Source organism: Alternaria burnsii (assembly GCF_013036055.1).
Source record: "Alternaria burnsii strain CBS107.38 chromosome Unknown 730, whole genome shotgun sequence".
Lineage (NCBI taxonomy): Eukaryota > Fungi > Ascomycota > Dothideomycetes > Pleosporales > Pleosporaceae > Alternaria > Alternaria burnsii.
Genome location: NW_024066110.1, coordinates 569,806 through 591,923, shown reverse-complemented (window position 1 = coordinate 591,923; position 22,118 = coordinate 569,806). Strand labels below are relative to the sequence as shown.

Genomic DNA, 22,118 nt, shown 5'->3' with positions numbered 1-22,118 from the left:
GATTCTGAATGGTTTGGTTCACTTGGATAGTGGGAAAGATTAAGTTAGTGGTTGCTGCACTCATGTCAGTTGTGTGCTGCTAAGGGCTTGTGAGACATAAAGATGGGCAAGTATGCCGCCTGAATAAAACTATATATACACGTACGTAAAATGCAACTTCCCAGATACTACAGCTCAGGCCGTAGGCTTGAAGACCTACGCACTAGACGGCCCACTACTAAAGAACTCCTCGAATTTACTCTTGCCCTTCAGCTGCTCAATCTCTCTCTGTAGCACATCAATTCGGTAATTCTTAAACGCCTTCTCAATCCTCTCCCTACTCGCCGGGTCCTTGGTAACCGTTCTCGCTGCGCTGGCTGTACCCGTCAACAGACCCAGTTCACCACCAAGGAAGAGGCCGCCAACGGAAAAGAGGAAGTAGGTCGCAGCATCGCCCCAGCGTGAAGGCCCAGATATTTTCGCTGTGATGTCTGGGATAGGCTCAGTACGACCGTCTGCGAAGCGCACTTCTACCGGCTTCTCCATGGCTCGGAAAGCTCTGAAGTATGCAAGGCGCATAGCTCGTAGTCGAAATGCCGTATAGAGTCCTAGACCTAGCCCGACTGCTGATGCGAAACCAGTGTGCGTCGAAACCTTGCCGCCCGCTTTTTGAAGTATATCACGATCTTGTTGGTTGAGGCTGTTCTCGGTTAGACATTGCTGTCCTAGGCGGCAGTATGAAGCTGCTTACTCGTGTTGCAGATGTTCCTCTGCAAGCTGGCGGAGATCCTTCGACCTGCGGTCACGGAATGCTGCTAGTGATTCGGCCATTATGTTTATTCAAATAAATGAAGAAGTTGGAAATTCGGACCAGCAAAGTAAGACAAGTGCAAAATGGCTGCGGAGTACTAAATTATCAGAGCTTTAACCAAGTTTTGCAGTATTGTGGGCGGTTCATGATGCTTCTAGTCGCAACCATGACATCATGCGGAGGCAGCGGAATCTAACCAGAAAGGAGTAATGGACACACGAGCACGTCGTAATGGAATCAGATTCACGCGGGTATATAATCATACGCACGAAGATTCGAATGCACACAGAGATGGCATCATCTGCGCGTGTAGAAAGAGCCAAACGCAACAGAGAAATAATCATGTGCACCCAGAGAGGTGAATTAGACAGGTCGAGAACCTGGTTCACTACAGTTCAGGATTCGAAAGCGATGCTATGCTACGGTGTAACTGAAAAAGAGATTCGCTGGGCGCGTCATGCTCTTACCAAACGCCATACTCGAAAGAGCCCACAAACGCCGTGAGCCGCATGTCGGCTCGCTCAAGGATATCACTACATATATCTTCAGATTTAGAAACGAGATGTCGCTTTATAGCTTTGCCTTGGCCTCAGCTTCTGCGGCGCTCGCTTCCTGATTCCGGGTAACGTTGCCAGTGCCTGTACCCTCTCCAAAGAAGATGACTTCAACTGTCAAATCATCTCTGTATCGTCGAGAAAAGGGACTTGGAAGAGTGAGCAGTGCACTCAGCTGATCTTGGTCCTTTCCGCCAAGTGCGTTTCGAACAAGATGAGTTGCTGCATTCTTGTCTTCGACTACGAAACGCTCGTTCAGGCTGGTCTTGGTACCCCACTGCTGCTGGCGGATTGGTGCACGCTGCCCCTCCCCTTTCTCACCTGGCTTTTGCTCGACAGGCAGTTGCTTTTGTGTTGACCACCAACTTTTGAGCCAGGACTGAGCCTGTGAACCTTGACTGCTCGGGTTGCCCTGAGCATCGAGCCATTGCCCAACTAGGCCAACGACCTCTTCGTTGGTAAGCATTTCCCACAAACCGTCAGTAGCCATGACCACAAAGTCGCCTTTTTCAGGCTCTACTTTGGTTGTGGTAATAACAGGCTCAGCAGTGACATATGGGGGAGTTTTGAGTAGCGTTGACGGTGACCGTGAAAAGTAGGACTTCTTGAGCTCTGCATTCGTCTCGAGCGACCATTTGTAGGAGGCGTCGCCAAAAGCACGGGATGGCTCCAGGCCACCTAGGATACGACCGTTACGTACCACATTGGGCTCACCTGGGTGTTCTCGGCGTAATCGCTCTGCCTCGCTTGTGGTGCCGCCAGTTTGGTCTTCAGACAGAGGTGTCACTGTCCACTTGCCATTTGGGCCTCGTCGACCTAGGATAGCGCGCGAGTCACCCGTGCAGGCAACTCGCAGCAGTTTTGACTGGCTATCGTAGAAGGATAAAAGTGCACAAGAACCGGACAAGGCGGGGGCAAGCAGCTCGGCAGCAGCGATCTTTGACTGAGCCTTCCGAACCTTTTTGACAGATTCGTGTACGATCTCGTTATCTAGCTTGATGAAACCCGTCTTGATGGCTTTGTCGATAGCATCGGAGCTCGGAAAATGGAGTGCAGGGTCCTCAACGGCGGACTTGTAGGTCGTGTTGAGCTCGCGTGCGACATAGGAAATGAGCGTTTGACGGAGTTTGGCCGAAGTAACCCAGCCACTGTGGACATTAGCATTGAAATGACGCGTAACCTTGATATAGGGCAAGCCTACCTGTGTCCGTCGAAAACACCCCAGAACATCCAGTCGCTGGCGGGAGCGCCATTGTCGGTAGCTGCCAGATTTGATGGTACCTCGATAATCTTCTCGGCATGGTCATCTTCGATCGGAGAGTTGCTGGGGATCTGCACCACGTCGTATCGCACAACTCCCTGTCCCCTCCCTACAAGCCATGACTCCTCGTTTTTCCTCAACTTGGCAGTAGCTTGGTCGGGGTCCAGCATCTCCAGCACCTTTCTACCGTAGTCATCCGTCTCTTTTGAGATTGGACCAGTGCCGGTGATTGTTCCCGTATAAAGTTCACCGGGGCCGACGACCAGAGCCTTTCGTGTAGGCTCGCTACTCGCGGCGTTGGTCAGGTTCCTCGCTTGATCGGCGGGCGAATGCGAATGTCCTGTCGAGGATTTGTCGCTGTAAGCATAGAAGGCACCCGAGGCGAAGGCGGCAGCCACTAACGCACCAGTGAGGGCGCGTAACTGCATGGACGAGGTAAGGACGTTGGGGGAGGTGCGCTGGCGGTAGTGATGGTGATGATGAGCCCGGAAGCCTAGGCCATTGCTCGGCGCGAAGACGCCGACACGACTGCGGGCAAGCTTGCGCAGGCACGGGCGGCGCGCAGAGCGAAGCACTTGAAAGGCAGCCCGCATCTGGCAGGTGGAGTGAAGGATCGTTGAAGTGAGGTAGGCCAGCACGATGGACTACAGCAGTGAAATCATGGTGCAGTTCGGGAGAACGCTACATCCAAGCGCCTAAGCGGGGCCGATTATCCCCTGTTCGTACAAAGCCGATTGCGCCTGCGGCTAACATTCCAAACCACCACTACGACGTCATCACGTTACCGCAACCACATAATTTTCGAGGCAACAGAATGTCTTCGCGAGCGTTGCGCCGGGCGCAGCGAGAACTTGAAGAGAAGCAGATACAGGAAAAACTTGCTCAAGATGACCAAGACGAGGACGAGTCGGAGCCTGACGTGGCGCCCAAGACAACGGCGAAACCCAGCTTGTTCGCAATGCTAGGCGATGGTGGTGAAGAAGATGAAGAAGAAGATGAGGAGGAACAAGAAGACGCAGACCAGGACGTCAAACCCAAGGTTGGAGATTCCGATGGACACGCCGAGGCCGAGTCTATGCCTGCATCAAAGCCCTCAAAGAAGAGCAAGAGGAAAAAAAAGAAGGCAAAAGCCAAAGCCAAGGCTACAGATGCCGACAAGACTGCTGCTTCAGCCAAGAAGTCAGATCTCGATGAGATCGATGAGGCATTGCTTGCTCTTAATATGGCCATGAACGGTCGGACGGAGACTGGGTCCGATCAGCAGGACACTGTTGGTGAAGAGAAAAAACAGCTCTTTTCCGTGCTCAGTGTGGACACACAGCATCTTCATGCCGCCAATGAGATGAAGAGGCTCTTTGGTCGAGCAGCGGTGCAAAGTGCTGAAGATGAGGCGCGGCCTCGACAACGTGGTCAGCAAGGTGGCATCGCCGCTGCAATCGCAGGGCGTAACGCCCCTGGCAATCGTAACCTTGCATCTCTGGGACTTCGACGAAACATTTTTATCCAAGGCAAAGAGGAGTGGCCACGGGCTACCTCTGGTGGTCTCGGCATGGAGATTGTTGAGAAGCGACCAGATGGCACAGTCGAGTACAGATTTGTTCACAACAAAACGTATCAGGATGTCCAGCGACAGTTCCAGATTTGCGTTGCAAGCATGGACTCTGAGCGTATGATCCAACTCCTGCATCACAATCGTAAGTCCCCTTGTGTTTTATACAAGTCAAAACACTAAATCCGTCCTTAGCCTTCCACATTTCCACTCTGCTCCAGGTATCCGAAATCGCAAAGCAACAAAGAGAGGCTGCTGCTGCGTCCGACATGTTAGAGCGCGCCCTTTTTACTTTTGGACGCTCTGTACATTCCACCTTCTCTGCAAACCTGGCGTCCGGCAAAGCCCGCATGGACTTTCGCCGTCCGGAAAACCGCGAATTTTGGCTTGCTGTATGGCGCTACATAGCCACACTGGGTGTTCGCGCGACATGGCGCACGTCGTTCGAGTGGGCTAAGATGCTACTTGCCATGGACCCTGAACACGATCCTTATTGTCTCCGGTTACTTATAGACCAATTAGCCCTAAGAGGGCGAGAACCGGGGGCCCTGATCGACCTGGTAGAATCAGACTATCTACAGCGAGAGTGGAAGGTTCCGCCAAACCTCGCCTTCAGTGTTGCGCTTGCTCACGATCGTGTCAAGCAGCCACAAAAAGCACGCTCAACGTTGCGTAACGCAGTAAAAGAGTACCCATGGCTAGCGGCGCGCCTGTGCAAAGAATTGGACATTTCCCCAATACCAAAACCTGTATGGGGAAAAGAACCAAACGGCGAGTACCAAGAACTATTATGCCAGCTTTATGTACCCAAGGCGAAGGACTTGTGGAACAACACCGAAGGAACGACTTTGCTTGTGGAAATCTGCTACTCTTTCGAAGAAGAGCTGGGAGCTGGGGAGGACCCATACTGGCTTGCGCAAATGGCAGAGACGGACCTTGGCAGGCATGTAATTCTTTCGGATAACCAACCGCTCATGGCTCTTCTCGATCCCAAAGTCAAGGCCAAGTTCACATCAGTATCTGATCCACTGCCTCCTGACGACAGCATAGAATCCTACGATGCTTCTGTAGCTGGAGCACTCTCAGGGCGCCCCCGCGATCCTGCGGTGCGAGAAGAGCTATTAGCCGAACTCGAACAATTCCAAATATACTTCCAAAGCATAGGAATAGACAGGTTGGTGCAGCCAGGTCTGGAGCAGGAAGGGTTAGCACGGGTGCTAGAGGAAGCGAACAGCAGTATGGAAGAGTTTGGCGAGAGAACACACCGCTTCCAGATGTTACGAAGGAGGTTGCAAGAAGAAGGCGTGCAGTTAGTATTCGATGGACAGGCTGCTGAGGGTGCAGGCGATGGCACCGGCTCGGAGACGGATGAGTAGCGCTGGAGGGCCATGCTGCGCAATGTGCGACTTGATCAGCGGGAGCGCCTCATAGCAAACGCGTGTCATGCCATGGAATGATTATCGATACTTGGAAGTAGAGTTTGCCGCCCAGGCGAAAAATGATGCCCAGTACTATTCAGTCATGGGTATCTTGTCTTGACCGTAATGCGTGATATTACATGTGCAGCCCCCCGCGCGTCTTCTGCAGGGCGAATCCCAAATCTGGCCCCACGCCAGCAATGTTTGGGCCTTGGATTGCTGAGCAGCTTCTTCGTAGAGGCGACGCGGCATCTGAAACACATGGGACTCTAGAGTAGTAGAGCCAAATCAGAGCCAGCCACGTCCGTGCTTGACTGCGCTAAGAAAGTTGAGACCCTGTTGCCGCTCGTGAATGTGACGTACCAAAGGATTGTTTATAGTTGGAGCGGTGCATCTCCGCATAAGCCGCACCGCCGCATCGCCTCAGGCCCTCTTCCAAACACCTAGGTATTCTCTGCACACGTGCTCATATACTCGATTCGCCCTCGATTCTCGTCCCCCGTCAACCGCAACCCTGACTGAAGCTCCCCACCACCATAGTTCGGCGCCATGAGCGGCGTGCGTGCTCACATCGCCAGTCGGCTGCGCAGCTCCTCGCTCTCAGCAGTACCCCCACCACAGCATAGTTCCAACTACTCCCCCGACCTGGCCAAAATCGCGGCTTCCGTCCTCTACCGCTCGCCGCTTCCTTCGCACGAGGGAAGGCCTGTCTTCATCCTCAACGCCGCCGCTCTCCCAGACTCGCACGAAGCAGACTACGACTCCCTGTTGCCTTATGTTCTTGCGCGTCTACCGGAAGAAGACGAGTTACTCAAGGGGTTCGAGTACGAGGTCGTCTTCTTTGCAGGAGATGGTGATGGCTCCGTGACCAGCAAGAAGCACCGGCCTGGCTGGGGCTGGTTTCTACAGGCGTACCATGTTCTGTCCAGGGCCATGCGAAAGAGGCTACAAAGACTATACATTGTGCACGAGAAAGCTTGGGTGAGGATACTGACCGAGATCTTCTCTACCATTGTCAGCCCCAAGTTCAGGAGAAAGATCTACCATCGTACGTATCTACATGTCCCCCCCAGCGCGCACCAATGCTGACTCCTTCCAGTATCCAACTTGACTCAGCTTGCCCACGAAATCCAGATCCAAAACCTCTTGATTCCTCCTTCGACCTATCTTGCCGACCGCCGAGTGTCAGAGCACATTTCTGCCTTCAATGGCAGTGGGAAGCGAGCATTCGGTGCCCGCACTCCCTTCCCTACAGCCACTAATGGCAAGACACGCTTTCCCCGCGTCTTGCGAGAAACAACAAGCTTCGTGCTCATGGAGCAGAACATCACTTCCGAGGGTCTCTTCCGTGTACCCCCACATTCGAGGCTGCGCGACGCGTTGAAGGAGGCATATGATAGGGGCCAGAAATACATCATCTGGAAGGACAACAACGCAACACTTCCCCTGCCGCCATATCCACATGCAGAACACCAAGATGAGATATTAGCTGAGGTGGTCCCAACCGACGCATACTCGGTCTTTATGGCAGCAGCTATGATCAAAGCATGGTACGCATCTCTGCGCCAGCCCATCTTCCCAACAGACTCGTATCGAGATCTTAAGCGACTCTATGGGGATAGCCAAGAAATCCTTGAACTCGAAAAGCTCACAGATCTATTCTCGCCAACCTCAGAGTGGTCTTTGTTACCTGGCATATCCCGCGAGATCCTATGTAGGCATCTCCTGCCTCTCTTGAGTGCCATAGCCGCACGTGAAGAGGAAAACAAAATGACGGCCGAAAACTTGGCTGTTTGTTTCGCACCAGGATTGCTATGTGGTCCCGATCAGCTAGAAGACGCTAAGATGTCTTCCATAATTAGGAGAATCTTTACGCAAGCAATTGACATGTGGACTGAAGGGCTAAGAGAAGCATGTGGGCAGACTGAGGAAGCTTTTTACCAGGAGCTCAAGCTACCTGGAGACGAGAACGACTGGGAAGATCCTGCAGATGCGAAGCGAGATTCTGCCGATAGCAAAGGCTCACTGGAAGATCAGATGAGTGGTATAACGCTACTTGACAACGAAAAGTTACCTACCTATCACGAGCCACAACAGACACAGAGTGAGGAATTGCCGCCTCCGTTACCACCACGGTCTCGCGCACCGTCAGCAAAATCCTCTGCCGATTCTGTTCAGCGAAAACCTGCACCGCCCCTTTCAGTGCCTCCTCGCTACTCTACTGTCATATCGGATGCCCCTGAAAACGTCGCCGAATCACCTGTGACCTACGCTGCGACCACTGATGGCTTTGCTCCACCTCGAAATGACGACAATCGCATCGGTCAGCCCCCCAAGGTACCACCACGATGGAATGGACAGTCGGATGAGAAGAAGTCTGGTACGAGTAATCCAGTTCCAGTCCTTCCCATGTCAGCATCTATTGGCGCACAAGAAGATGCTTCATTTCCCCACGTTTCTACTACTGCTACTGTTGCGCCTAGACTCAACATTCCTAAAAGGAAAACCCTGACTTCGACGCAGATTGACAATGTCTCCAAGGCCGTCGTCGCGCAGGATGAAGCTCATAGACAACCCATGGGCGGCATGGCGCTTCCTGGGCTTACAGGTAATTACTACAGCAACTCTGCTGTAAAGCGAGGTCCGTCATCAACATACGCATCAAGCGAAGGTGTAGCATCGCCTCAAATGACCTCTCCGCAAAGCGCAGTCTCGGCACCAGCGACAGAATCTGCTTTTCGCCGCCCAAGCATCCCCTTCTCTGCAACAAAAATGAACCGCAGTCCTAGCATCAACTCACTCGCTCGACCTGTTTACCCGGTAACCCCTCAAGTTCCTATTATAAGCGTGCCCACAAAGGCAAGCACCCTTCCCGTTCCGGCCGCGCCGCCTCGTCTACGCACTCCGAGCCCAAGCCTTATGCAGCGCATGCCCAGCTTCGAGAATTTTGCCAAAGACCAAAACAAGGGTGGTGCGGAAGCTGAAGATGAGGCTGCAAGAGGCAGAACACTGAAGCCTAAGAAAATGAATCTGAAAAAGCAATCGGTTGAAGATCTAAGGCGGTTGTATGAGGAGCGTGCTGGGACTGCTAGTGTTCTTGTTCAAGCTGGAAAGCAGAAAGGTGTTTGAGTGCTCTATGGTTATTTTAGGCGGCGTGTTGTGTTGATTACATGTCGCTGGCGTGCTTCACACTGTATTACTCAACTGGACTCCTTATTGTTTCTCTTTTTTACACATGTTTATACCCTCGACATCTCATCACCTATACCTATCTTTCCTGCATTTCTACATATGTAATCACAATAAATCTGATACACACCTTGCCACTCCCGCTTCTCCTGTTACAGCTGCGTAATCAGTCCGGCTTTTCGATTTGTCGGGGGAAGCATCACGATGAGACTATAATAATACTGAAGTGCGCACACAGATGCCCTGTGAGGGTTTGAAAGTCGAAAATAGCCCCGTGGAAGCCAGATTGTGAGTTGTCTGGTAGTGGTTGTTTGTACGTTGAGTATGACCATGCCTATAACAGCTCGTAGCCACCAGAATTAAACCCTCCATGTAAAAGTAACATGCATATAGTCCAGCGGCCGTGCGACATACCTCCACTGAACGATACCTGGATACACTCCCTATACTGTGAACATTTCTACGCGGGAGTCACCCCTTTGCAGAGCTCACTGAACCAGCTGCTGTCCGAAGAAAGCCACACTCCAATCTCCATGCTTCATACCGTGCAGTTGTCAGCTCATCGGTCCCTGATTTCCATTCGTATTCTGCCACCATGTTGGATCATATTCTTCTTGTGTGTGATGATGGTGCCCTTCGTGCGTGTCTTGTGAGTAACTGACATTATTTGTTTGTTGTGCATAGCTTCCTCGATGTGCATACCCAGGGCCTCCCTGGCTGTGTGGATTGCCATATACACCGGTAGCAAAGCCATCAACATGACTCGATTGCCAATCCTCGCTGATTTTGAAACCATCGCGACCAAGACGATCACTCATATCAGGGTTGTGGAGTACACTTTCCAGACCCATAGGACTTATTTGTTGGTAATTGTGGCGCGGAACGATTGGACCTGGCACACCAGGAATTGGGTTCCAAAACATGGATTCTGCAGGTTCTGTGGCGGGCGATGTCATTGTGGTAGACATGCTAGCTGCGGAGGATATGGGCTGTGAGTACTGGTATGTCGACATGGGGATCCCTGTGTTGTAATTATTCTGTAAAGGTGTATGTCCGACAACAGGGGACAGATGGTGTTGGCTGGACACCACACTACTTGGTCTCGGATTGGCAGGGTGTGTAGCCAGCTGTAACCGGGGTTGAGGGGCAAACATTGACAAGCTCTCCCTTCTTTGAGCGATAGGTGGGTGGAGGCGACCAGGCCCTATCCGGTTACCGGTGATCGTCGTTGTATTGGGCGGTACCAAGAGAGGGTCAGCCGGAGGACTGATTTGGCCTTTGGACTTGTTAGGGTCACTTGTTGGTATCAAGACAGAATTGTTAAGCTCCTCTGGGAAAGGTAATTTCCACGTTTTCGCCAGGGTGTATATGATCCGGAAGCTCCTCGCCCCAAAGTAATGGCATTCGTGAAGATCATCCAAACCTTGCATGCCCTCAATAAGGTTTTGTCGAGAGATACTGTTATCTTTCGAATAGAGCAGATGCACGACGCAGACGGTGAGGAGTATGTGCGGTATGAGCAGGTGAGCCTGACGGAAGTCATAGAACTGTCGGTAGATCCTGACGAGTTCAGATACTTTGTTAGCTGCGTTGATGCAGATGTCGCGAGGGCGTATGTCAGAGTGAATGAGGTCAACTTTGAGCAGCGGGCGAAAGAGATGGACGATAATTGTCCAGTACAACATGCTACATCTAGTGTCAGTTCTTGCCTCAGCATCGATGGATTATTTGGACGTACTGTAGTACCAAGATGTGGGGCTCGGGTTCCTTCGTGCCCTCTATACCTAAAGAAGGTGGTAGTCTTCGGTACCACGCCTGGTATTTGTGGTAACAGTCGAGTAGTTTACTGCTTGTAAGCCGCTCCTTTGGCGCAAAGAACATGTGGTTGTTGTCATTGACGAGCTCCGAGAGTGAGGCGAACTCCTGGAGAAACATGCGGGTGGTTACGACACCACCCGCTGCGACTTGTAAAGGTGCGGGAAAAGCCTCAGGGAGGTTGGAAGTCTCTTCCAGGATGGGCTTATCAAGAGTTATAGCGGCTCGAGGAAGTTGAGATATGCGACCAGTAACGATTGTCCAGACTCTGTGTCAGGTTAGCCTAGCCAATGCAAAGTAGGTAGAATAAAACCTACGTATCCACAGTAAAGCAGCCCCAGAAGGTGACTTTTCTCACTTCGACTTCACTCGGCGTTAAGCCAAGGGTAGCATTGGCTCCGTAGTTCAAATGTAGACCAAGCTCAACACACATGCGAAGACATCTTCCTATGTAGGAAAAGCCGTTGCTTTCCCTCCCAGTACTCGGCTCGCGCATGGACATGATACAGAGGGCCTGAACCGTCGTAAGGCTCGGAGTTTCATCGTCGAATAACAGTCGCCTGGCCTCAGCGAAGAAGTGATCGCCAGCTGTGCGGAAGTTGTCGGGATCGGTGCGGCCCGCCGGATCGTCTGTGAGGTGACATGCGTATGCGCAAATTGCGTTGACCAGTAAGGAGCAGCAGTACTTGTCGCGCCCTGCCCTGAAGTCTTTGTAAAAGCACTCTCGGCTGAAGAGGATATAGAAAGGGTGACTCCAGGTGAAGTAAAGATCAAGTAGCTTCTCAACGAAAGCCAAGTCGTCCGTCACGTTGGTCCACGTAGAACCTTGACGTTCTGGCATCACACTATTGGTACGCAACCGACCACCAGAGAAGTTCTCATCCTCCGGGACCAGGCCCAAGCTAGCAGAATGACCGAAGTGTCTGCTTTGGCCGGTGGACGTCACAGCTGGCTTCCCAAGCAGCACACTCAAGTCCGACTCGAGACTCTGGACGTCGACGGGCTCACTCTGTGTCAGCAACACGTTTTTGCGCCATTGATCGGCTAAAGAAGCGAGGTCGAGGTTGGGGTCTCTTCGAATATGATGGAGAAATTCCTGGACGTGTTCTTCTGGCAGGCGTCTCAGGGAATTGATGATGGACTCGGCGTTGGACGCATTCTCGGAGCTGGGGGCGGCGACAAGGGAGGCATCGCGTTTGGTGCCAGTGTTGTTGGTAATTGCGGGGGCTGCCTTGGTACGACGACTTTCGCTATCAGCATCGTAGTAGCACTCAGTCTTGTATACGGCAGTGCAAGTTGCGCATACGGGAGTACTGCCGTCACACTGTGAATGAGGTGTCAGCAAGAGGGCGATTCGCGAGGGGCCGGAAAAGTTCCCCGAAGAGTGGCCCAAGCAAGAATTGCAGATTGCATTCAGCAGGAAATGAGTCGTCCGCGGAGGCGAATGTCCAGCATCAGGCCGCACGTACGAGCTTCATGTAGTATTGGGCCATGCAGCGAGAGGAATGATACTCACTTTAGACTTGCGTTTCCGGCAGGGCACGCAGGCCGACTGTACACAACGCCGCTTACTGGCTTTGGTTTCCTGGGCCTGCGAGCTGTCTTGGTCGTCCCTGTTGAAAGAGGTGGCAGTAGCGCCGCGGGCCATTGTTGATCACAAGGGGAGTGAAGGGACAATCCGCGCAGCCTCCTAGGACGGACGTGTTAATTATGCCATTCCGCTGGGCCGGGTGGGAAAGTAATACGGGTTAGCCACCGCGGTCGCAGCAGAACAGCGGGTTCGATTGAAGTAGTTGTGACGTTGGCGGCCGTCGCGACGTCCAACGTGCCTGCCGTAGTTTGTGCTCGGCAAGATACAAAAGCACATGGATGATTTTCGGCAGGGTGGCAAGACTAGAAGCGGCACCCCAAAAGACAAGGCTCGACCACGACCAAGCGGCTCGATTGGTCGGTCTGTTGCAGGATCTAGATCAGGTTTCAGACGATGGGCGGCAAAGGGTTAAAAAAGCGGTCACAGGTGTACCACACATGGGATTTTCGAATCGAAGTTCCGAAATGGCATGAATCAGCTGACGTGCCTGGAGGCGAAAGGCTTTTGCGGAGATAGATGCGACGAACGTCAGGGTGCGCTTTGGGACGCTTCAACCAATGGAGCTTGTTTCGGGTACCGCAGCATCAGATTGCGACAGGACAGATTTTTCTGGAGCACCAGGAGCATCACCAACTAGCTTCGGCATGGCGCACCGAGCACTGGGTCGATCTGCCACGGCCGCGTTATATAGGCTCAAGGAGGAATATGTCCTGGTGCGCAATCTCGATGTGGACGAGACAAGAGGGAGTGGCACCTGAGAAGCGCTGCTTGTGGGCAAGAAGATAAACTGGAAGGAGAGGGGTTGTCATGGCGGAGTATGTCATATGTCATGCGCTAGCGAACGATCTCCAGGGTTCTTGCTTTTGGTGGAGAGGAAGGCCCGATAGCATCCGCTGCCAATGCATTGCCGCCTCTTGTGTCAACGCGAAAGTCGGAAATAAGCTAATGGTGGGTAGCCCTTATAAAATCACAACAACGTACTGATTTTTAAAATCTTAGATTTTACAGGTATTCGCAGCCTTGTGTTGTACCTGTCTACCTTTTCTTATTTAATTTTTATTGCGACGTTGTAGCGCGTGGTTGGGGCAAGGAGAGTTGGTGTTCTGAATCCTACTTCCGACTTTCGCGTTGACGCTAGAGTGCCATTAGTCTCCGGCGAACTTCGGCTCATTTCCGGATCAAGGTATTACCAGGTGGCGGTGCCTTTACCATTATACCGGAATTGTCTCGACTACTCTACTATACCACTCTTCAACATACCGACCACTTGCCAAGCACCAAAGGTCCAGATGCGACCACCAACCTTTCCGCGTAGCCTGTTCGCATGTGAAACTGGCGTCTCTTCGTCACATTTGTTAGTTCGGCCGAATGGTGTGGCCAGATCTGTTCGAGGTGAATTACCTTTCGATCCGAATGGGAGTCTCTGGCTCGAGTTCCGATAGTTCGAATTGAAAGAAAAAGAATATGTTGGAGCAATTTCCCAAGATTATCCATAGGTCTTGAGTTGTTGAACAGTGACGTGTCTATCTGTACATCAAGTCTAATAACTTTTTCCGTCTTGGGGGTAATAATGTTGGAAAACTCGCAGCCTCTGACACCCTAACTCCCATTACACCCGACCAGTGCCGTTCAGTCTATTCATGCACCATTGACAGGCAGAACACCCTTCAGTGGCGGCAGCAGACTTCTTGCGCCCTGTCTCGCTTGCTGAGCCAGTACAGCATCCATAATGACCAATGCAGCCATCATCTCAACGATGGGCACTGCACGAGGCACTACACAAGGATCGTGTCTGCCCTTGGCTTCTAAAACACCTTCTTCCTGGTCGTAGGTGACTGTCGACTGTGCCTGCCCAATAGTTGCTGCGGGCTTGAACGCTACGTTGAAGTAGATGGGCGCGCCATTCGTGATACCGCCTTGAATCCCGCCTGAATTATTCGTCTTGGTAGTGAGCTTTGGTTTCGAACGATATTTGCTTGCATCAGGGTTCTCGCCAGCCGGAACAGCAGGAGCCTTGACAAAGGCATCGTTGTGAATTGAACCAGGCACTTGTGCACCTCCGAAGCCAGAGCCGATCTCAAACCCCTTGGTTGCCGGTATCGACAGCATGGCATGTCCCAACTTGGCTTCCAGCTTGTCAAAGCATGGTTCTCCCAAGCCTGTTGGGCAGCCTCTTATGACGCAAGTCACTGTGCCACCTATGCTGTCCTGCGCATCGCGGTACTTGGCGATCAAATCCTCCATACGCTTTGTGACTTCTTCGCTCGGGCATCGCACAGGCAAAAACTCGTCTACCTTGTTGCGTGTAATTGAGTCGATGAGCTTGAGGTACTCTGGGTTCGTGGATGCGGTGGGGTGTTCGGGTGTGGGGGGGAAGAGGAACTCGTTTCCGATGGAGTTGGTGAAGGCGATGATCTCGATACCGTAGGCTTCGCGCAGGTACTTCTCTGCTATGGCGCCAGCTGCTACTCGTCCTGGGTATTGTCAGCACTCGCGTGGTGATTGCGCGTAAAGTCACGCACCAATCGTCTCTCGTGCACTGCTGCGTCCACCACCTGAGCTAGCCTTCACACCATATTTTTCCAAGTATGTCCAGTCGGCATGGCTGGGTCGCGGGTACTTGTCCATGGTCTGGTTGCCGTAATCTTGCTTGCGCTGGTTCTCGTTCATGACCCGGACGCCAATTGGGGTGCCTAATGTGATGCCGAACTCTGTACCGGACTGAATCTCTACGCGGTCCTTCTCATTGCGGGGGGTTGTGATAGCGGACTGGCCGGGTCGACGGCGCGTCATCTGGGGTTGGATGTCGTCCTCGGTGAGGGCCATGCCAGGCGGGCAACCATCGATTATGGCGCCGACGGAAAGACAGTGGGATTCACCATAGCTACGGAGTTTAGTATACGATAGTAGATCATATGGTGGATGTGTGCATACGTGGTGACCCTGAAGTGCGTACCAAAGGTAGACATTGTGGCTGTGGTGTTGGCGAGCTTGTGGAGATCCGGCTCTCTTCTGAACAGCGAGTCTAGCCAAGGAAAAGTGTATCGGTGTATGCAGAGGTGCCTCTACGTTTGAAAAAAATAAAATAGTAGGAGATTAATTCTTGTATTGTTGCAAGTCCAGACGCGTGCGCTAGAACAATCAACGTCAGAGTCACTCTAGGAGTTTTATTTATTTAGCGGGGCGCGGAGTAGAGCCGTCTGGGAACCCGAGATCGGCCACCGATGGTAAGGCTGGTCTCGATTACATAGGCAACCCATGTCTCCCTTCCATCGGTGCTTCAACGCACTTCATGCGAATTGAACAATTGGAACTGCAGCCCAGGAAAGGGTCTCTAAGATTCTAAGATATAACCAGGAAAAGCCAACAGAGGCACTGGCTTGCACTATGCGCTGGGAACAAGAACGAGCATGAGGAGAAGGGATCAAGAGCTCCTGGGCTGCTTCGCTCCAGACGCGGACTAGGCATATATCTAAACTGCTTCGATCCTGTTCAACTGCTAGATTCGACGTGGAAACCGCAGGAATTGGCAAATAGGTTGGCAGTCTTCGCCCTTGAAATGGTGATTGGTTTATAGTGGCATGGGGATGTGCTTGCAGGGTCAACGTTGTCGCCCAAGCAGATAACCCCACCCCTCATGACATGTGCTGTTCTTGTGCTGTACAAAGCTTCCGGTCAAGGAAGGACTGGCGACGACATATACGTGGGCGAGTGGGTCGAACAACTGGAAGACGATGGCACGCGCGAGGGCGACTGCGCCTGAGAGCATTTCCGTGGTTGAGAAGGACAGATGGCAGTTGTCAATCGGATCAAGCCAGTGTCAAGTAGAATGAAAGAGGTTCTGGAGGATGCATACCAAGACCAGACAACAAAGCGTATGAAACAACGGTCAGTATGGAGTCAGATGGGTGAATAGATGAGCTCCCATCCGCGCACGTTGCCGACCAACTGGCAGCACGAAGATCATCCGGGATTACTAGCGCAGACCCTTGCCGTGACTTCTCAAGAAGTTTTGCTTCCAGCCAGCAACACCACCCCCAAAACACCCCTCTATCCTCCATCGCATCCCCCACCAAACCGCCATTATGACTGAATACGTCAAGGTCGAGAAGATCATCCCCAAGTTCCCGCCGCCGGCGTTCAGCGACATCGCCAAGGCCTCGAACGACGTATGTTTTGGCTCCCCGCGACGAGCTTCCGCATGGCGCCATTGCTAACGGAGCCGCCAGCTTATCAACAAGGACTTTTACCACACTGCCGCAGGTCCGCGAAACCAATTGACTCTCAAGCTCAAGCACTGACGCGCCTGCAGCTGCCCTTGAGGTCAAGCTCAAGGCCCCCAACGGTGTCAACTTCACCGCCAAGGGAACCTCTGCTCACGATGGGCCCGTCACCTCTTCTGTAAGTATGCGACAGTACGCGGAAAAATGCCATTGCTAACGAACCAACCAGCTTGAGGGCAAGAAGTCGCTTTCCAACGGTACGACAAACCATTCATTTCTCCCCCGCTCTACAAGCCTCGTAATCCCCATTCATACGTCTTCCAACTTTCAGTCTTATATATTCTACATGAAGCAGCCCCCAGGCAAAAAGGGTGCTTCTGTAAGCGGCTACGGAATCAACCTGCTGACAACCGACGACGCAGGCATCAGCATCACCCAGTCATGGAACACTGCCAACATGCTGGCGACCAAGGTCGAGCTCAACGACACCTTCGCCAGCGGCTTGAAGACCGAGGTTCTCTCCAACTTCAGCCCCGCTGCCGGCAACAAGGGCCAGAAGGTCAACCTTCACTTCAAGCAGCCCGCTTTCCACGGCCGTGCTTTCGTCGACTACTCGGCCGCCGGCGCAATTGGCACCACTGCCGATGCTGTCGTTAGCCACGAGGGCATGGTCGTCGGTGGTGAGGTCGGTTACGATGTGCAGAAGGCTGCCATCACCAAGTACTCCGCCGCTGTCGGATACACCACCCCTCTCTACAACGCTGCCGTCACTGCCACCAACTCCCTGAGCGTCTTCACCGCCTCTTACTACCAGCGCGTCAACCCCGCTGTTGAGGCCGGTGCTCGCGCTGTCTGGGACTCAAAGTCTGGCAACAACGTTGGCCTCGAGCTCGCTGCCAAGTACAAGCTTGACCCTGCGTCTTTCGCTAAGGTATGATGGTCCCTGGTATGCACGAGGGCGTTCATGCTAATCCCATATAGGCCAAGATCAACAACCTTGGAATTGCTTCCCTCGCCTACAACACCAAGGTCAACAGCGGTTTGACCTTCGGTATTGGTGGCTCTTTCGATACCCAGAAGCTGAACGAGGCCGGCCACAAGCTCGGCACCAGCTTCACCTTCGAGGGTTAAGCACCTCAAAGATGACGTTTGTGGACAGGAGAAGGGGGAAATGGCCTTAGATTCCTTTGGTTCTCGCGAAGCGATATCATATCAATCTAGTGCTCAAGAGCGAGCGTAGTATAGTTTTCTGACACGTACGACGACTTGCCTCAATGCAATACTTGGACTTTCAGACTCGAATGCACGTTCTCGTGGTGACGATGACCAGCTCCTAACCATGTCTAATGCCATTCACTGGAGTCTTCGTCGGGGTTTTAAGGGCATGATGCGTCGGCACGACTGCTTGTTTTATACATGTACTGGTTCTGACACGACAGTCTTCAACAACACGCAAATTGCAAAGCCGAGCAAATGACCCTTGATCAATGAGCTATGATGTTTGTTTACTGTTTGTTATTTCTAATGTATGCTATGCCTGACTCCGAACGTGAAGCCATTACCTCATGAATGGAAACCCTGAAGCCTCATCTCTACTTGTTACAATTCACTACAAATATGACAAGAAGCCATATGCAGCATAAAAGTGAAGCTTAGTAGTCGTCACCGCGACTGAGAATCTCCTTGCAGTTGGGTCGGAGTACGAATGTCTATCGTGCGTCAGCAGATGTCCTTGCAAAGACTAGTCAACCACCTTGATTACTTACATGTTCGCTCTGTGCCGTGTAACTACCCTTGATGTCGCACAGTGGGGGGTAAGCCTCAACGATACCCGCACTGACCAAGTTGTTCAAGCCCAAGAGGTACTTGTCATGGCCCAATCGATCGAGGTACCGCCTGCAGAAAGGCAGAGTACCGAAATTCTTTGTAATTGAGTTAAGTAGTGTCTTCGCCGAAGAAACACGAAGAGCGACTTTCGGTGCGTCCGCCCTCTTGGCGTAATGTGATGTCTCCATCTGAGGTGATTGTTAGTTGAGTAGAGTGCAGGAGGTTGGGTAAGTGACTTACGTCATCTCGAACATAACCCTTTCCTGTGCTACCGAACGTTTCGATAGCAAATGTCTCGCCTTCTTCCATCTTTGTTTGGTCGCCGCCTTTGACGATGGGCACGGTCTTGCCGCCATGAATGGTGTAGTGGCCAATCGAATGTCCGTTGAGGTTCCTTATGCACTTGACGGGCAGCATCTGTCCCTTGATCTCCACTTCGTAACTCTCCATGACTTCTTGGATGGCAGCGCCGATATCGCTCATACGAACGTCGATACCGGCCTCCTTGATACCAGCATTGGTAGCGGCCTTGCAGGCGTTGATCAAGTTGTCGTATACAGGGTCAAAGGTCAGAGTGAAGGCGCTGTCGACAATGCGACCGTTGATGTGTACACCAAAATCGACCTTCATCACGTCCTCGTAGTTGATGACCATCTTGTTGCCCGCGTTGGGCGTGTAATGGGCGGCACAATGGTTTATGCTCAGACCCGTTGGGAAGCCCATACCTGCTATTTGCGCATCACCGTCCTCCAGACCCTGATGTCCTGTCAAGGCGCGAACCGAGTCTTCGATGCCCTCGGCAATCTCGGTAAGCGACATGCCAGGCTTGATCCAGTCCTGAGCCCATTGCCGGACTTGACGGTGAATCTCTGAGCCTTTACGGTATTCGGTGAGGAAGTCGTTGTTCATGCGGTCGAGGTGGCGCTTCTCTTCGGACGTGGTGCGGTACGCGTTCTCGTTGACGTATTCCTGGATTTCGCCCTCGGGATACGAGTTGTTGGGGAAGAGCTCGTCGATGCGGACTCGTGGCGGTGATGTCTGCACCTTGGGTCCTCCTGCGCCGCCTGCTGCCCCAGCCTTCTTCTTCTTTCGGGGCTTTCTCTTCTTCTTCTTTTTCGCAGCACCCTCGCCGCCTTCGGGGGCACCATCCTCGGCCTCATTGTCGTCGTCCGAGTCTTCATGGTCCGCGTCGCCCGTGGGCTTGTCGCCGTCCTGTGCTGCGCCGTTGGTTGGCTTACTGCTGGTGTCGTCCACTGTATGCTGTTAGCGGCTACAACGCGCGCGAAGAGGCCGCAGAAAGCCGTACACTTCAAGTTGGCGACTTCGTCCGCTACCTTGGCCGCCATGTTGACCGTGGAGATCGTTCAGTGCTTGTCTCGTGGGCAATCTTGAAATTTACGAGCCTCTCGAATCGCCCCGCTAACAGACGCCGGTGGGCTGTCGCCCACGCATTCGGTCGATTAGCCACAGCTAGGCCATGCTTGTCTTAGCCTCGGCAACTTGGCGATGACGTCCTCCATGCGCGCCCACCCTTCACTCAAACCCGTACTTTCTGCATGGGCACCTACCACCCCCGCATACTGGTAATGGGCAATGCCACCCCGCCCATCTACTCTGCTGCGATCAATCGCTTCATCCTCGGCCCCGCGTCTACCGAGCCTGTCATCGCAATACGTATGTCGCGCATGTCTCCGTCGCACGATACCTGCTCCTCCGCGGCGCATTCAGGTCGCACGCTTGCATGCCACAGCACCACGACCCGCCGATGCGCTGGTAAACCACTATGAGACGTTGCATCTGACCTCGACGGCTTCTGCCTCTGAGATCAAGCGCCAATTCTATACCCTCTCCAAGAAAAACCACCCGGACCACAACCGCAATGATCCCGAAGCCTCCACACGTTTCGTCGCTATAAGCGAAGCCTACCACGTTCTCTCCGTCCCAGAGAAACGTGCACAATACGACGCTCAACTCGAGCATTCACAACGGCAGTCGCGATGGGGACAGAGCGGGAATGACTACCCGCAGGGGAGCTACAGCTCCGCTGCCTATGGCTCAAGACCGGCTAGTGGGCTGAATAAGAAACGCAGTACCTTCCGAGGCCCACCGCCTTCGTTCTACAAATCTGGCGGCTATGGACGCCATGGTGCGAAGCGAGCCGAATACGCATATTCTAACGCACACGAACGAGGGGAAACAGGCAAGGATGCCGGTCAAGAGTCCTACGGCGAATGGGGCGGCTTTGGTCCAGGACAGCAGAAGCAAGGCAATCAAGTTCCCCATTTTGACGACATAAGGCACAAAGAAACGCAGGACAACGTAAATGATCATATATGGGCTAGGCGAAGGAAGCTGCGCAGGCATGGCATCAAGGTGGAAGAGGAATGGGAAAAGGGCAACATGGTTGTCAATTTCCTAGCAGTTTCGACTGTCATTGCGCTCATTGGGATTACGGCCAAGTTCTTCGAGAATCGGCACGAGGCTAGTAGTCGTCGTAAGAACAAGGAGAGCGCATAAGTTGCGTGGGCGATTGAAGATAGAATCAAAGGGTTGAGTACCATGTCGGATAATAACTCAACAATTTCATCAAAGCCTACTACTCCTAAGCATAGCCTAGTGTGGCTGACAGATGAACGGTGATGATGATGATGATGATGATGATGTTCTTCTTACGAGCGAGCATTTTGAACAGGAGGCCCCATAAATCGGGAAGAAAGATGCAATGAAGGCTGAGCTGCGAATCGAGTTTTCCAAACTTTGGAATACCTAAACCCCATGGCCAATGGCAGCGCACACACCAGGAGTTTTCGCATCAAATCACCCACTTAGACGTTGGCGTACTACTCTTTGGACCCTTCCCGTCACGTAATCCTCTTAGTGATGCGATATCTGCATGTATTAGCCACCGCTAGTGGTCGGTTCATTTACGCTTACAAGAACAGTTTCTCCCTTGAATATACCCCCTTGTCAGGATCATCGACCACCTCCTGCACGTCGAACATCTTCCGCGCCGTCTTCATGAATGTCAGATCCGCTCGTCTCCTCCTCTTGAAGCAGAAATAGCACACAGTAGTCTCGCCGATCAGATCCTTTAGCGTCTGTTGCAGTAATGGAAATGCAGGCTCGAAATATACGCAGTCTGCTGCTAGGATGATATCCGGGTGTCTGGGCAGGTGTGACGGCGTCGGTTCGCCCCAATCGTATATCGATGCGCTGACAAGAGACTGCAGAGAATTCAACGCAATGTTACGCCTCATGAGTTCAAACATTGGTTCTTGATCTGTGATATGCAGCGTAGTATCGACCTTGCAACCTATCGCAACCGCCAACCCGACCAGCCCTCCTCCGGCGCCGAGTTCAACTATCTCTTTGCCCGCGAGATCACCTTTATGCTTCCGGAGCATGTATTTGCTCAGGACCATGCCAGCTGGCCATAGCTGCCCGCCGCAACCGTTCTTCAGATCCTCATGAAGTTTGAGTGGGGGTTCCAGCAGACCGTCGAAATCTATTTCGGAATCGCCAGCAGGTTTGATGGGCGCTGGAGGAACAAAATCCTGTCCAACGCCAAAGACATTGTTCTCTTCGCTATCGGACATTTCGAGTAGGTTAGTCAGGGACAGCGTTCACAGTTCGTAGTTGGAGTTGTGCCTTCCAACCTTGGAAAGTTCGCGCAGGCTCAAAATGATGTTAGTGCGACCAAATGTGGAGATGGATCCGCCGTGTGCAACGACCGAGACTTTCACAACGCTTCATCGACTTTCTTTTGTTCTCCATCGACTTGTTGGAACCCCCATATCTGGATATGGCGCGTTGCAGAAGCAAACCACAGAGTCACGAGTACCACGCGTTGATGCTAGGCTGAATGTCGAGTAATGCACTGCTCGACCAGCTTTCCTGTCTT

At 52.6% G+C, this 22,118-nt stretch overlaps 10 protein-coding genes across 10 annotated transcripts; 4 read left to right on the top strand and 6 right to left on the bottom strand.

Annotated features, from left to right (window-relative positions):
• Positions 1-195: 195 nt before the first annotated feature.
• On the bottom strand, positions 196-810 carry GT037_003612 (uncharacterized protein; the record flags this gene model as incomplete). Its single annotated transcript, XM_038928659.1, has 2 exons — positions 196-679; positions 731-810. 2 exons carry the CDS (start codon positions 808-810, stop codon positions 196-198), a joined length of 564 nt encoding a protein of 187 aa, XP_038788366.1.
• Positions 811-1,360: 550 nt separating this feature from the next.
• GT037_003611 (protein phophatase 2c family protein) lies at positions 1,361-3,198 on the bottom strand (the record flags this gene model as incomplete). The annotated part of the gene is made up of 2 exons (XM_038928658.1): positions 1,361-2,492; positions 2,546-3,198. The coding sequence occupies 2 exons, from the start codon at positions 3,196-3,198 to the stop codon at positions 1,361-1,363; spliced, it is 1,785 nt and encodes a 594-aa protein (XP_038788365.1).
• A 221-nt stretch (positions 3,199-3,419) lies between these two features.
• GT037_003610 (nulp1-pending protein) lies at positions 3,420-5,530 on the top strand (the record flags this gene model as incomplete). Its single annotated transcript, XM_038928657.1, has 2 exons — positions 3,420-4,299; positions 4,350-5,530. 2 exons carry the CDS (start codon positions 3,420-3,422, stop codon positions 5,528-5,530), a joined length of 2,061 nt encoding a protein of 686 aa, XP_038788364.1.
• Positions 5,531-6,121: 591 nt separating this feature from the next.
• GT037_003609 (transcription factor 25) lies at positions 6,122-8,701 on the top strand (the record flags this gene model as incomplete). Its single annotated transcript, XM_038928656.1, has 2 exons — positions 6,122-6,620; positions 6,672-8,701. The coding sequence occupies 2 exons, from the start codon at positions 6,122-6,124 to the stop codon at positions 8,699-8,701; spliced, it is 2,529 nt and encodes an 842-aa protein (XP_038788363.1).
• A 614-nt stretch (positions 8,702-9,315) lies between these two features.
• On the bottom strand, positions 9,316-12,224 carry GT037_003608 (c6 transcription factor; the record flags this gene model as incomplete). The annotated part of the gene is made up of 4 exons (XM_038928655.1): positions 9,316-10,447; positions 10,500-10,844; positions 10,894-11,900; positions 12,093-12,224. 4 exons carry the CDS (start codon positions 12,222-12,224, stop codon positions 9,316-9,318), a joined length of 2,616 nt encoding a protein of 871 aa, XP_038788362.1.
• Positions 12,225-13,805: 1,581 nt separating this feature from the next.
• GT037_003607 (chorismate synthase) lies at positions 13,806-15,136 on the bottom strand (the record flags this gene model as incomplete). The annotated part of the gene is made up of 3 exons (XM_038928654.1): positions 13,806-14,641; positions 14,690-15,051; positions 15,102-15,136. The coding sequence occupies 3 exons, from the start codon at positions 15,134-15,136 to the stop codon at positions 13,806-13,808; spliced, it is 1,233 nt and encodes a 410-aa protein (XP_038788361.1).
• Positions 15,137-16,252: 1,116 nt separating this feature from the next.
• On the top strand, positions 16,253-17,521 carry GT037_003606 (outer mitochondrial membrane protein porin; the record flags this gene model as incomplete). The annotated part of the gene is made up of 5 exons (XM_038928653.1): positions 16,253-16,336; positions 16,397-16,430; positions 16,480-16,568; positions 16,620-17,321; positions 17,372-17,521. 5 exons carry the CDS (start codon positions 16,253-16,255, stop codon positions 17,519-17,521), a joined length of 1,059 nt encoding a protein of 352 aa, XP_038788360.1.
• Positions 17,522-18,042: 521 nt separating this feature from the next.
• GT037_003605 (methionine aminopeptidase 2-like protein) lies at positions 18,043-19,563 on the bottom strand (the record flags this gene model as incomplete). Its single annotated transcript, XM_038928652.1, has 4 exons — positions 18,043-18,099; positions 18,157-18,405; positions 18,458-19,470; positions 19,524-19,563. The coding sequence occupies 4 exons, from the start codon at positions 19,561-19,563 to the stop codon at positions 18,043-18,045; spliced, it is 1,359 nt and encodes a 452-aa protein (XP_038788359.1).
• Positions 19,564-19,803: 240 nt separating this feature from the next.
• GT037_003604 (uncharacterized protein) lies at positions 19,804-20,734 on the top strand (the record flags this gene model as incomplete). The annotated part of the gene is made up of 2 exons (XM_038928651.1): positions 19,804-19,891; positions 19,968-20,734. 2 exons carry the CDS (start codon positions 19,804-19,806, stop codon positions 20,732-20,734), a joined length of 855 nt encoding a protein of 284 aa, XP_038788358.1.
• A 413-nt stretch (positions 20,735-21,147) lies between these two features.
• On the bottom strand, positions 21,148-21,813 carry GT037_003603 (uncharacterized protein; the record flags this gene model as incomplete). The annotated part of the gene is made up of 1 exon (XM_038928650.1): positions 21,148-21,813. One exon carries the CDS (start codon positions 21,811-21,813, stop codon positions 21,148-21,150), a length of 666 nt encoding a protein of 221 aa, XP_038788357.1.
• Positions 21,814-22,118: the final 305 nt, after the last annotated feature.